The sequence below is a fragment of the Peromyscus leucopus genome, chromosome 5 (genome assembly GCF_004664715.2).
Source record: "Peromyscus leucopus breed LL Stock chromosome 5, UCI_PerLeu_2.1, whole genome shotgun sequence".
In the NCBI taxonomy this organism is placed as follows: Eukaryota; Metazoa; Chordata; class Mammalia; order Rodentia; family Cricetidae; genus Peromyscus; species Peromyscus leucopus.
Window position 1 is genome coordinate 51,373,949 of NC_051067.1, and position 12,804 is coordinate 51,386,752.

Below are 12,804 nucleotides of genomic sequence, written 5' to 3' on the forward strand. Positions count from 1 at the left end.
TATAAACATGGTATTTCTATGATTTCATACAATTTAATCATGTTGCATATGGACTCTTGATTTGGGCATTCCTTAATCTAGCATGCTTCTGAAGGTCATGTACACCATGGTTCACTCACCCATGGGCAGAAGGGTGTCTGGGTTTTGACTAAGTCTCTTGTGAATGGTGACATCAAACCTTCCTGAGGATGTGTCAACTTTCCCATCTCCTGGTAGATGCCAAAGAATGGAGCTGCTCCATCACAGAGTACATTTATGTTCAACATTTACATAGTGATAAATTGTGATTCCCCTGGCTTACATTCCCATCAGCAATATATGAGAATTGCAGTTTTCCCACACTAGTAGTTACTGTCACTTTATAATGTATATCTCAAGTCAGAAAAACATGAGTCCTGCAGAGTTCTGTGCTCTACCCTTGCCTTTGGCTTATACATGTTATCGTGTGTATAAGTATATGTCACTGCAGTTTTAACTTGCATTTTCCTAGTTAATACTAGGCATCTGGCCTTTATACATGCATTCTTTTGGTATAGTACCTTGCTGTGGATATCGCTCTATATAAATAAAACACTGGCCAGTGACCAGGCAGGAAGTATAAGCGGGGCAAGGAGATAGGAGAATTGAGGGAACAGGAAGAAGGAAGGAGAGACACTGCCAGCCACTGCCAGAAAATGCAGCATGTAAAGATGCCGGTAAGCCACGAGCCACGTGGCAAGGTATAGATTTATAAAAATGGGTTAATTTGCCGGGTGGTGGTGGTGGCGGCGGCGGCGGCGGCGGCGGCGGCGGCGGCGGCGGCGGCGGCGGCGCACGCCTTTAATCCCAGCACTCGGAGGCAGAGGCAGGTGGATCTCTGTGAGTTCGAGGCCAGCCTGGGCTACCAAGTGAGTTCCAGGAAAAGCGCAAAGCTACACAGAGAAACCCTGTCTCAAAAAACCACACACACGCACACACACACACACACACACAAAAATGGGTTAATTTAAGATATAAGAACAGTTAACAAGAAGCCTGCCATGGCCATAAAGTTTATAAGTAATATAAGTGTCTGAGTGATTATTTTATACGTGGGTTGTGGTACTGCAGGGCTTGGTGGGATCTGGAGAGAAGCTCTCCAGCAACAGTACCTATGAAGGATCATGTCCATATGTAAATGTTTGTTTTAAGTTTTTGAGATTTATTAGAGCTGCTTAAAGTTCTACATGAGATAGTTTACAAATATCCTTTCCAGACTGCAGTTTGGCTTTTTACAACGCAAAAACTTCACAACTGTGTCTTTTGACATGTAAAAGCTTTAAGTTTGTTGAAGTCTAATTTATTAATACGCATGTATTATGCATTTGGCATAATATTTAATAGTTTCTTGCCTTACTCCATACTATGATGATTTAATCTTATGTTTTCCTCTAAAATGTTTATACTTTTTGCTCTTACATGAGTATTTATGATCCATGTCTGTACATTCCTGAAATCCCAATACGTGGGTGGTTGAGGCAGGAAGATGACTATGAATTTGAGACTACTCTGGGATAAAGCAAAACAAAAATCAACCAAACGAAGTATTTAAGATCCACTTGAGTTAATTTAAGTCTGTCATATAAGGATTAAAAAAAAAACAACCAATTTGCATATGAAAGGCCAATTTTCTCAGTATTACTTATTAGAGAGTCTGTCTTCCTGCTGAATTCTTTGGTGCTCAGGTTTAAACCCAGTTAATTATAAATGCAAGAGCCGTGCATAGCCTAGGTGCAGTGAGAAGGGGCTTGGACCTGCCTAGGCTCAGTGTGTTGGGCTCTGCTGACTCCCCATGGGAGATCTTGATTTGGGGGATGTGGGGATGTGGGGATGCAGGGTGGCTTGGGAAAGAGGGTTGGGGGTGGGAGGAAGGAGGGGGGGGGGTCTGTGGATAGCATGAGGAGTGAGTAGAAAATTTCTTAATAAAGAAAAATAAAACAAACAAAAAGATAAAATTAACAGATAATTATAAATTAAAAAAATAAAAATAAATGCAAGAGCTTATTTCTGGATACTCAATTCTTTCTCATTAGTATCTATCTGTTTCTATTTTGTCTATATTTATCCACCCACCCACCCACCCACCCATCCACTCATCAATATATTGATCTCTAGGCCAGTGTCTAATTTTCTTGATTATCAGTTTTGTTCTAAGTTGTAAAATGAAGAAGTATGGTATGATGCCAGGTGGTGGTGTCTTACACCTTTAATCCTAGCACTCGGGAGGCAGAGGCAGGAGGATCTCTGTGAGTTCAAGGCCAACCTGGTCTACAGAGCGAGCTCTAGAACAGTCAAGATTGTTATACAGAGAAACTCTGACTCAAAAGAAAACAAAACAGGAAAAAAGGTATGGTATGCTACCTTTTTATTTTTAGCTTCCATGCAAAATAATTGGCTTAATTATGACATTTTCATACACATGTACCTCTGTACTTTGATTACATCCCACATTTTGTATATTCTATTACAAGATCATGTTGGCTACTATGAGTCCTGGGTATTATTTCCAGGATCAGCTTTGTCCATTTCTACAATAAAGGCTGCTAAGGGTTGGTGGAGATTATACTCAATCAACAGACCCATTTTGGTAAAATTGATATTTTCATTAAACACTCTAACTCATAAATATGAGCATCTGATATACTTTTTTTGAGTAGGTACAATAAGGAATCTGAGGGCTTTCCAATATGCTGGCCAACTACTCTTCTACTGAGCTCCATCTCTAGCATCTGTCTCTGAAACACTTTGAAACAATATGCATAACCTTAGAAAATATTTTAAAACAATTCCATTTTATCAATGAATTTCAATAGAATCTTCAATTCTATGACTGAAAGTTGCTTTAGGATAAATATTTCTATCTATCTATAGATAGATATTCCACTTGTATTTATATTTTTCTTAACTTTCAAAGAGCTACAAGGTCATAGGCAGGTGCCAAATATAGTCAATATAACTTTTTTCCTTTATTTGATATTGAGTTACCAATCTCATGCCTTATCAACCACAAATATTATCATTGAGGGAGGAAGTGTGGGAGGGTTTCCAGCAACCAAGAATAATTTCCTCCATAAACCAATTAAGCTGTCAACATCTGAAAACAGATTTCTCCATGCAAGCTCATGGCCTATTCAGCTTCATCAGCTGTCCCGATTACAAGTTTTGCAGTGAAGGATCTGGTTTATACTTCTCCATCACTTACACTGTCCTCTCTTAGAGGTTCATTTACTCTCAAGACACCATAATTGGTATCAAAGATGACAGGCACTTGTGTTCCTCAGCCTAGGTGCCTGATGTTTCTACAGGATTGGGTCATGTCCATCAGCTTTGGTAAGAAGGAAGCTGCTTTCCTTGTTCAGCACATAATGAGGACCAGGACCTCACCCACTGCTGCTGAAGACAGTCCCTCTGATCCCTTCCCTTAGGATTTTCCATCGTGAAACTTCTCTTTTGCCCTTTGCAATGAATACCTGTTTTGTGGGAAACTATTTTATAAATTCTTATTCACCAACTTTTCAATTTGCTCACCTAATTAAATCTCAACAGTTGGATAGTTTCCCATTTGACTTAAAATATTATAATCTGCTGCAAATGTTATTTTGATGCACAATTTCCCCAGTTCTCCCAAGGAAACCTCTTCAAAATGTCTCTCACTTTCACATGACCTCACAAATCTTTGGTCATTTCCTTGTTTCCTAGATGATATTTCAGGGTCATTTTGCACATACTCAGTCCAGCTTAGAAGTAAGCTATTTCTCGAGAGAGGTTTAAGTGCATTTTATAGGAATAAGATATTTATAAGGTGAAATGGGGGTTAAAAGCTGTGCTAACTGCTACTGGGATATAGCTGTTCCCAGGTCCTTTCAAAGACAGCTGAGGAATGCATAAGATACATTCATTCATAAACAGAGGACATTAATACTTGTATTTGTGTGTGTGTGCATGCATGTGAACATATTAGCCCATAGACGGGAACGTTCAGGTGTGTGTATGTGCACACTAATGCCAAATTTAGAGCAAGGTAATAGATGTTTTCCTCTACCACTCTCTACCTTACTGCTGAACTGGATGGAAGCTAATCATTTTACCTAGATAGAATAGCTGGTGAAGTTGTGATATTCATTTCTTTCCACCCACTAATGCCAGGGTTACAGACACACATACCCATGCCAAGCTTTTTATGTAGGTGCTGGAGACTCAAATTCAGGCTCCCATGCTTGTAGAGCAAACACTCTTACCCACTGAGCCTCCTACACCCACATTTCTAAATCTACTGATGCATGTTAGAAAACACAAAATCACACTAATTACAAAACTGAATGTAATACCAGAGTTAACTGTACTTTCTGTACCTATAGCCAGAATTCAGCTTCATCACTTTAAACATTTATATTTATTTTTATTCCCCTTACAAGAAGCAATCTCCTCCACTGAGGCAAAGCCCCCTATACTTCCTCCTATCAATTCACTCTCAAAGCTGGCACCAGTCACCTCACCATGTGAATACTCTCCTCCCCCTGCCTCAGCTTTCATACCCATGTCCTGCTTGCTCACTCTGACACCCTCCCTGTACTGCCTGCATACTTACACAACCACTTAAAAAGTTTTTAAATAGAAGTTCCTCTTTGGACAGTCCCTAGTCCTAGATGCTGGCTTGCATGAGGAACGGAAGCTTCTCGTTCTTTGTAAGTCTGATTACTGATTGTGCATCTAAGACTCCACATGGATCTTTTTTAAAGCAAGCCCTTTGTGATCTGTTTGCACAGGTTTCTGAAAAATAGAAGTTTACAGATCTCGTTTTTGTTTATTTACACAGTTGCCTTTATTGTTTCAGATCAGAGGCAATCAGCAAAACATCGTAGCTTTTTGTGTGCCCTTGTGTGTATGGAAGCAAGGGGATAGCCTCAGCTATTGTTCCTTAAGTACCATTCATCTTGGGATTGTTTTTGTTTTTGAGACAGGCTCTCTCATTAGCCTAGAACTTGCCAAGGAGGCTAGGGTAGCTGACCACTGAACCCAAGGAACCACCTGTCTTCTACCTCCCCAGTCCTTAGTGCTGGGATAATTAGTGTATACCACCATATCTAGCTTTTTAAATTTGGGTCCTTGGGACCAAACTCATGTCTTCTATAATATTTTACCAACTGAGCCAGAACATATTCCCTTGGAACAAGCCCCCTTCTTTGAGGATGTTATGGGGATGAGGCCTAGTAGGCCTGCAGAACCAAAAAGTCTTCCATTACTGACTATATGTTGACAAGTCCTTTGTTAAATGAATACAGTCCTCTAAGACAGGTAATATTCAGAACAAAACAGACCCTACTCCCTGCTGAGCTGGCATAAATGGCTTCAGGCACATGGGCCCAGGTGATAGAATGAGATATTCTGAGCTCTCTCCGGAGGGCTAAAAAAAACTCAATGCAATATCATCTGTATTGAGGCACATAGAAAACTATTAAGCATGTCATTGTTTCAATTCTATTTGCTTTCTCAAAAAACTGAAGGGCGAGGGTCTAGGGAAAGAGCAGGAGATCCCAGCTGGATCAAGAACAGTGAGGGAGAACAAGGAATAGGAGACCATGGTAAATGAAGACCACATGAGAAAAGGAAGAAACAACGTGCTAAAGAGGCCCACAGAAATCCACAAAGATACCTCCACAAAAGACTGCTGGCAATGGCTGAGAGACAGCCGGGACTGACCTACTCTGGTGATGGGATGGCCAAACACCCTAATAGTTGTGCCAGAAACCCCATCCAAGGACTGAGGAATCTGGATGCAGACATCCACGGCTAGGCCCCGGGTGGAGCGCCGGGAGTCTAATTAGCGAGAAAGAGGAGGGTTTATATGAGCGAGAATTGTTGAAACCAAGGTTGGATAAAGCATAGGGACAAATAGCCAAACAAATGGAAACACATGAACTATGAACCAAAGGCTGAGGGGCCCCCAACTGGATCAGGCCCTCTGAATAGGTGAGACAGTTGATTGGCTTGATCTGTTTGGGAGGCATCTAGGCAGTGATACCAGGTCCTGGGCTCATTGCGTAAGTTAGCTGTTTGAAACCTGGGACTTATGCAGGGACACTTGGCTCAATCTGGGAGGAGGGGACTGGACCTACCTGGACTGAGTCTATCAGGTCGATCTCAGTCCTTGGGGGAGGCCTTGTTCTGGAGGAGATGGGAATGGGGGGTGTGCTGGGGGGAAGGGGAGGGAGGCAGGAAGGGGGAGAACAAGGGAATCTGTGGCTGTTATGTAGAACTGAATGGTATTGTAAAATAAAATAAAATAAAATAAAAATAATAATAATAATAATAATAAAAGATCTAAAAAAACTGAATTGTCTAAATACAATGTGCGTTCAAAACATACACATCTAGGCTTCAATAGAATAATTAGTATTAAATACTATGAATACACTAAAAGTAATTATCCATGAATGTTCAAATTCATAAGAAAAGAACCACCATGGACTAATAAGAAAAAATGAGAAATTACACATAATACTACCTCAATTATACAACAGTATTAATGTACATTTATGAAATTTATACACATAAATGTCATGGATAAAATTTTATATTTGTATTAAAACACAACTCACAACAATAACACAAAACAAATAATACATAGCAAACAAAAACAACAACAAAAACCAACCCATAGGAAAAAAAAAAACAGGAAAGAAAACTGAGAAACTGTAGATAGTCATAAAAGCTGGGTCAGGAATACTGGTACCTACTTTAGTATATTTTATACACTTAGATGGACTAGAAAATACTAGTTAGAAAGTATGCTACATTAGAAAATACACCCTGGAAGACTTTACGCCATCTTGCTAATCCTGGGTACTTACTAAGGCCACCACTGATTAAGTGATACTGTTAACAGCTACATTCCTCAGTTTTGTTTTCTGAGAAAGGCTCTCTTATCTCTAGGCAGATTTCAAACATGCTACGATGCTAAACCTGGCCTGAGCTCCTGATCCTCCTCCTCCAATGTAGCCAAGGCTGGAGTTGAACTCCTGGTCCTTCCTTCTTTATTTCCTAAAGTGCTGGACTTACAGGTGTGTGACATCATACTTAGCTCTGTATTTATTTTGTATTTCAAAAATGTCTACAGAAAAGATATATGTATATTCAGGGGAAACAAGAGCCAGGAAAGAGCCATTTGTGTATTCTATCTTATCATTCATTCATTCTGTAAGTATTTGCTAGACATTTTCTAAGAGCCATTATCAAGCTGGTGGCAGGACAGAGTCCAATGACCAGAGAGGTCAGCTCAGGCTTCATAGCCTCACTTCTGTAAGTCCCCACAGCCCAAGGTTACCACTGAGTAAAATTAGGGAAAAGACCAGAGGAGGTGAGAATTTTGATAACCCCTAGAAGGCATGACTCCAGGGTTAAGAGCTTCAGACTCAAATCTGATAAGTCTTCTGAGGGTAAGAAAACATTAGCCTGCAGTGCACATCACCCTACACCTTAAGCAAGTACACTCTACCCATTGGATGTTTCCTTAAAATGTCATCCAATTACTGTAGAAAGTAAAAGTGCCACCATTACTACACTTTGGTCCTGAGTTGGGGCCTCAGTGAAAGGCACAGGGTCAGGGTTTTTACATTCAGCTTCACAGCCAAAGATCCAGAAAGAAAGGTATAAGGTTTATTTTCTTTGAAAACCAAAACCAAAACCAATCAATTTAATGACGTTAAGGAAGAATCTCACCTGCAGAGACACCAGAGGACAAACCCAAGCCCACAGTAAGGGTCCAAGCAGATGGCCACTTCTCTAGAAGGGTAAAGCTCACACTGCAGCTTAATAGAACGGCAAAAGGCACTGGTGGCTGCATGAGACATCTGAAAGACAGAAAGCAGTACAAAAATAAGTGACTGGATACCCAGCACCCAGTGACATCTGTGGGACAACATGCCTGTGTTAAATTTATAGTAATTCACATTAATTGCTGCAAAGATACTTTTAGGGACAGATACAACTATGGCAAGTTTGGGTCACATTGTTCTGGAAAGGTGGATGCTGATTTCTCATTAATCTTCCTACTTTCCTTCTTTCTTTGAGAGTGGGTAGGTAAGCGGTAGATAGTAAGCATGGTCTCACATGTGTCATCCAAGGTGGCCTGGAACTCACTTCAAAGCCTAAACTGGCTTTTAATTTGTGGCAATCCTTCTACCTCAACCTTTTACGTTTTGTGGATTACATGCATGAGTCACTACACTTGGGAAGCTTCCATTTTGAACAAATAAACCATAATCAAAACTTCTTGACCTTCCTTGTAACTCCAGCAATGGAAAAAAGAATGCTTTGGATCTGAAAAGTAGATTATACAAATAGGGATTCTTGTGTTCACATAACTGCCTACAGGTAGATGAAAAAGGTGTGAAGCTTTATGCCCACCTCTGCAGTGGAGATTGAGCCTTATTATTTCCTGAGAGTCAGGAACCCTTACAACACCTGTCCAAGATACACAGGTGCCTATACTTCACAAGCATGGAATTCCATGCTTATGTTTAGATAATAGTGGCTCAGAAGTGAAAAAATGTGCTGAAAATCATGAAAGTGAGTTTTGGAAGTAAAACCTTAACCTTCTTGCTAACCCTCAGGTCCTTCCTATACATGAACATTCCACAATGAAATGGCAGTCAAACCCTGTCTCTGCGTAGCATGAAAGACAGTAAAGTTCTTTCCTTGTAATCCTTTCCTCTCTTCCCACCTCAGAATAGATCCTGTACAATAAGCAAACTGACAGATTCTGAAACACCACAGAGTGTATCTAACAAGATCACTGTTTTTTTGAGAACCAAGCTGACTTCTGAGAAGTCAAGGAAGTATAGAAAGCTGTATCAAATATGATGGCTTAAAAATATGTTACAAGTTAAATGTGAAGCAGCATGCCACTGCAGTGCTAATTTATAAACAGAACCAGTAAAGAGCACAGGCAAGGAAATAGAATCCATTCATTCAACACTTCAGCAGAAGATATAAAAGAAAGAAGGGTAGGGATTCCTATTATTGTCAAGTGTCAGTTCACTGTCAGAAGTTTTGCCCAGGGAAAGGCTGTATTATGGATCTACTTGGCTGAATTCACTCCAATAATGGAAAAAGTTACTCTAGAATGTAAAATATATATGGATATATATGTATGTGTATATGTATATGTACACGTACATGTACACTCACATACACGTTCTCTCTCTCTCTCTCTCTCTCTCTCTCTCTCTCTCTCACACACACACACACACACACACACACACACACACATTTTTAGATCCATAGTATCTCTTTAATGGGGAAACAAAACTATAGTTATATCATGTTCCTCTAAGGTCCTGTCACTCTTTGAATCACAGTTAGTAAATTCTCCTACCATGCACTCAAGGTAAGTGGTCAAAGCAACCTTTACTGCCCAGGTACACTGGGAAGAGCACCATGCAGAACCAGAAAATAGACCTTCTGTTTATTGGGTAAATGCTGCCATGCTCAGTTCTTGCTTTGTCACTCTATAAGGCACCGTATTCAGTGCTAGAGATTAAAAAACAAACAAACAAAACAAAAGCAAAACAGGAATCAGATGTGGTACACTACTATTCAGCTCTTGGGAACCCTAGGCAAGGGGACTGCTGCAAGTTAGAAGGCATACAGTAAATTCTATACCAGCCTCAGGTACAAAGAGATTCTTTAAAAAAATAATGAGGATAAGCCTACTCTCAAGAGTTTATCATGTAGTGGAAAGTTCAGACATAGAGGGGTATGTAAAGTCTGCCAGCATTTTGCCAAATATGATCAATATAAAGACAGCAGAGAGAAGGGTGCTCACATCTCCCTGGTTGGGAGCTGTGAAGTCCCCTAGGTTTTGAGAGTAGTTTTAACATAGTCACAGGAGGACAAACAGGTTAAGAAAAACAACAACATGGAAAAAACCCAAACAAAACAAAACAAAATAAAATAAAATAAACCCTATAAAACCCTCCATCTCTAAGTAAATTCCAGTCTGGGCCCTGACTTGGGAGTGCGTTCTGGAATGAAGTGTAAATTCCTGATTTTTACTAGATAACCTCAGACTTGAATAAAGAAGTATTTTTTCCAAAGGCAAAGGACTCTGAGAAACCCCAAAGGTAGATCTCTGAATGCATGTGTATCAGATGTGAGACAGCCTCAAACCTATGTACTACTTATTTTGGTTGTAATATGATTTAATACACGGCATGTCCTAAGAAGATTTGTCTCTCAGTGCCATTTTGCTTTGCTGATGTTAAGTAAGTGTTCTTTTGCTTCACATATTCATCAAATAGATCATCAAAAATTGGAAAAACTTTTTAGGAGTTTGTAGGAGTTTGAAAGAATGTCTAGTTACCCATTGCTTTGAGTTTTTCTATGGTACACACATTAAACTGAGTTACCAGGAAGTAATACATATAGATCACACTACTGTTTCATGTAGATTTATCTTTATTAAATTAAAATTTAGTATGATAGTTCCTACTTCCATGCTCCATGAGAATAATAGGAAGTATAGGTTTCTATTTTGGCTCTGACAGGAAGAAATTCAAAGCTCACTTAAGGATAATAGTAATTAACTCATGTTAACATTAATTGCTGCAAAGATACTTTTAGGGACAGATACAACTATGGCAAGTTTGGGTCACATTGTTCTGGAAAGGTGGATGCTGATTTCTCATTAATCTTCCTACTTTCCTTCTTTCTTTGAGAGCGGGTAGGTAAGCGGTAGATAGGACATTTCTTTTAGGAAGTTTTTTAAAAAATTATTTAATACTCTAGATAATTTGATGTGCACTCTCTAATTCCACTGAAGAGATCAAGTTTGAGAACTAAGTAACAGGTAACCGGCTCAAACTGTCCATTCTGATTCAGAGGCAAAGATGGAGAGGAAAAGGCTTTAGACCTGAGATGTAGGACCCTGACATCTGAACTGTGAGGATGCTGATTCTAGGTGACATCAGTAGTTCTACCCTTTGATAGCCAAAAGGTCCTCACTGTAGCTTCACCACCAGCAATCTTCAGGTTATGATTATGTTCAAGTTTTATAAATAAGAGAATGCAGTGCAAAAATGCAGAACAGAGTAAGAAGAGTAGAGAATCAGCAAGCAAGAAGATTGTATATAGTATTCTAGTATGCAGTTAAGATTGTGACAATATGAAAAAATTGTTAGCTTTTTGATTATTTTTCTTTTTTCAGTACTGAAGATTGAATCCAGAGCAATGAACATGCTAGGTAAGGGCTATATGAATAAGTCATGCCCCCAGCTTTCCCCAGATTATTTGGAAATTACCTATCAGGTACTGAAAGGTCACATATGTCATAGCTTGTATGAAAATCATTTCACATCTCTCTCCATACATTACAGGAGCACAATCATATATAACATTAGTGAACGATCAGTACATGGCTTGTCTGTTGTCCACCAGTGGTCTGCACATTAGGCAGACCCCTCTTCTCACCTTTACACCAGCTAGCATCCCGGTTGTGGACACACTAAAGTCAAGGTAAGCCAGTGTGTCTGGGTTGGAAGGTTTGTAGATCTGGGCAGGCCGCTTCTTTGGCAAATCATCTGCAGAGGAAAGCAAAGCTATCAGTCTACTTTCCTACACTAAAAACTGTAACAAACAAATGCATGTAGAAAGTCAGTCCAAGTGCTGACCTGTGTCCAGTATGAGGGGCCATGTCCTGACATCTACAGCTGCTGCCGCCTCCCTGGACCGTAGCAGTTTACAAATTAGTTGTGTTGTCATGAGACAAGCAGAGCGACTCACCTGAGGACCAGAGACAAGAAGGGAAGGAATGAATGTACAGTAGAAATGGACACATCTGGGAAGTGCTAATCACTTATGTGCCTAGTATTCCTCATAGATTAGATGTACACAGCTTCCCAAGAGTTAGCTGAGAAAGTGGAGTTGATTTGGCTGCAAATATCACCCGTGATCTGCCAGAGCTGATTCAGCTAATGTGGCTGGCTTAGTGGGTATTCTCTTTTTCCCTCACTGCTCCATGAGCCTCACTGCTGAAGTTTCACTCTTGGTGGAAGAGGATGACCTTTTCCAGTAGTGGAAGACCATTCTCTAGTCTAGAGCTTCCAAACTAGTTCTCAAGAGCTGGCTAGGGTATGGCAAAGCCAGGAGCGATGGTCGCATACACCCAAACAAAGCTTGGAGGCTAGGTTCCTGAACTCCTAAGGTTAAGCAGTGTCCTAGCATTACTCTCACACCCAAGAAAAACATGAGGGGCTTCTCTCTCAGCATGTGCTATTTCCACCAAGGCTACTTATGCAGATGCATTGCAGGTATTTTCTAGCAAGAGTGTCTTCCTTGGCAGTGCTCCCCACATAGCTACCAAGAACATTCAGCAGGGGGCCAGGACCATGCTTTGCTTGTTTGACTCTGCTTCCCATAAGAGAAACACATACGCTAGTCTTTTTAACTTCCTCATACATAAAAACAAAGCACATATATATACTCTGAAAATAAAGAAAACAACCTTTTAGATTGAGAAGGGAACTTGAAGAAAACACATTTTTTTTTCATTCCAATTGCTTTTTTGTGTTTGATGATGAAGCCTTCTCTATGAGCCAGTCTGAGGCACCTTCAGTGTCAATGAGCTGCAAAAGCTGCTCCCAGTTGGCCAAGGCTTCTATGTTGCTCAACTTAGATCTTACTCCCAAAGCTAGATGATAAACTCCCTGGAGACAGACTATTTCCAATTCGATTACTTTCATTGCAAACCCACACATACAGCATAGCTAGCAGCTGCCCCAGGAGACT

The 12,804-nt window shown here is 40.2% G+C and overlaps 1 protein-coding gene across 4 annotated transcripts in view; it reads right to left on the reverse strand.

Annotated features, from left to right (window-relative positions):
- The window catches only part of Dip2c (disco interacting protein 2 homolog C), a 408,405-nt gene that overhangs the window by 22,138 nt on the left and 373,463 nt on the right, over positions 1 to 12,804 (reverse strand). For all 4 annotated transcript variants that reach the window (XM_028859456.2, XM_028859459.2, XM_028859474.2 and 1 more), the window contains 3 exons: positions 11,688 to 11,799; positions 11,488 to 11,597; positions 7,738 to 7,868 (listed from right to left, as the gene is read on the reverse strand). In XM_028859456.2, coding sequence (XP_028715289.1) covers positions 7,738 to 7,868; positions 11,488 to 11,597; positions 11,688 to 11,799 — 353 coding nt within the window. The remainder of the gene's footprint in view (positions 1 to 7,737; positions 7,869 to 11,487; positions 11,598 to 11,687; positions 11,800 to 12,804) is intronic.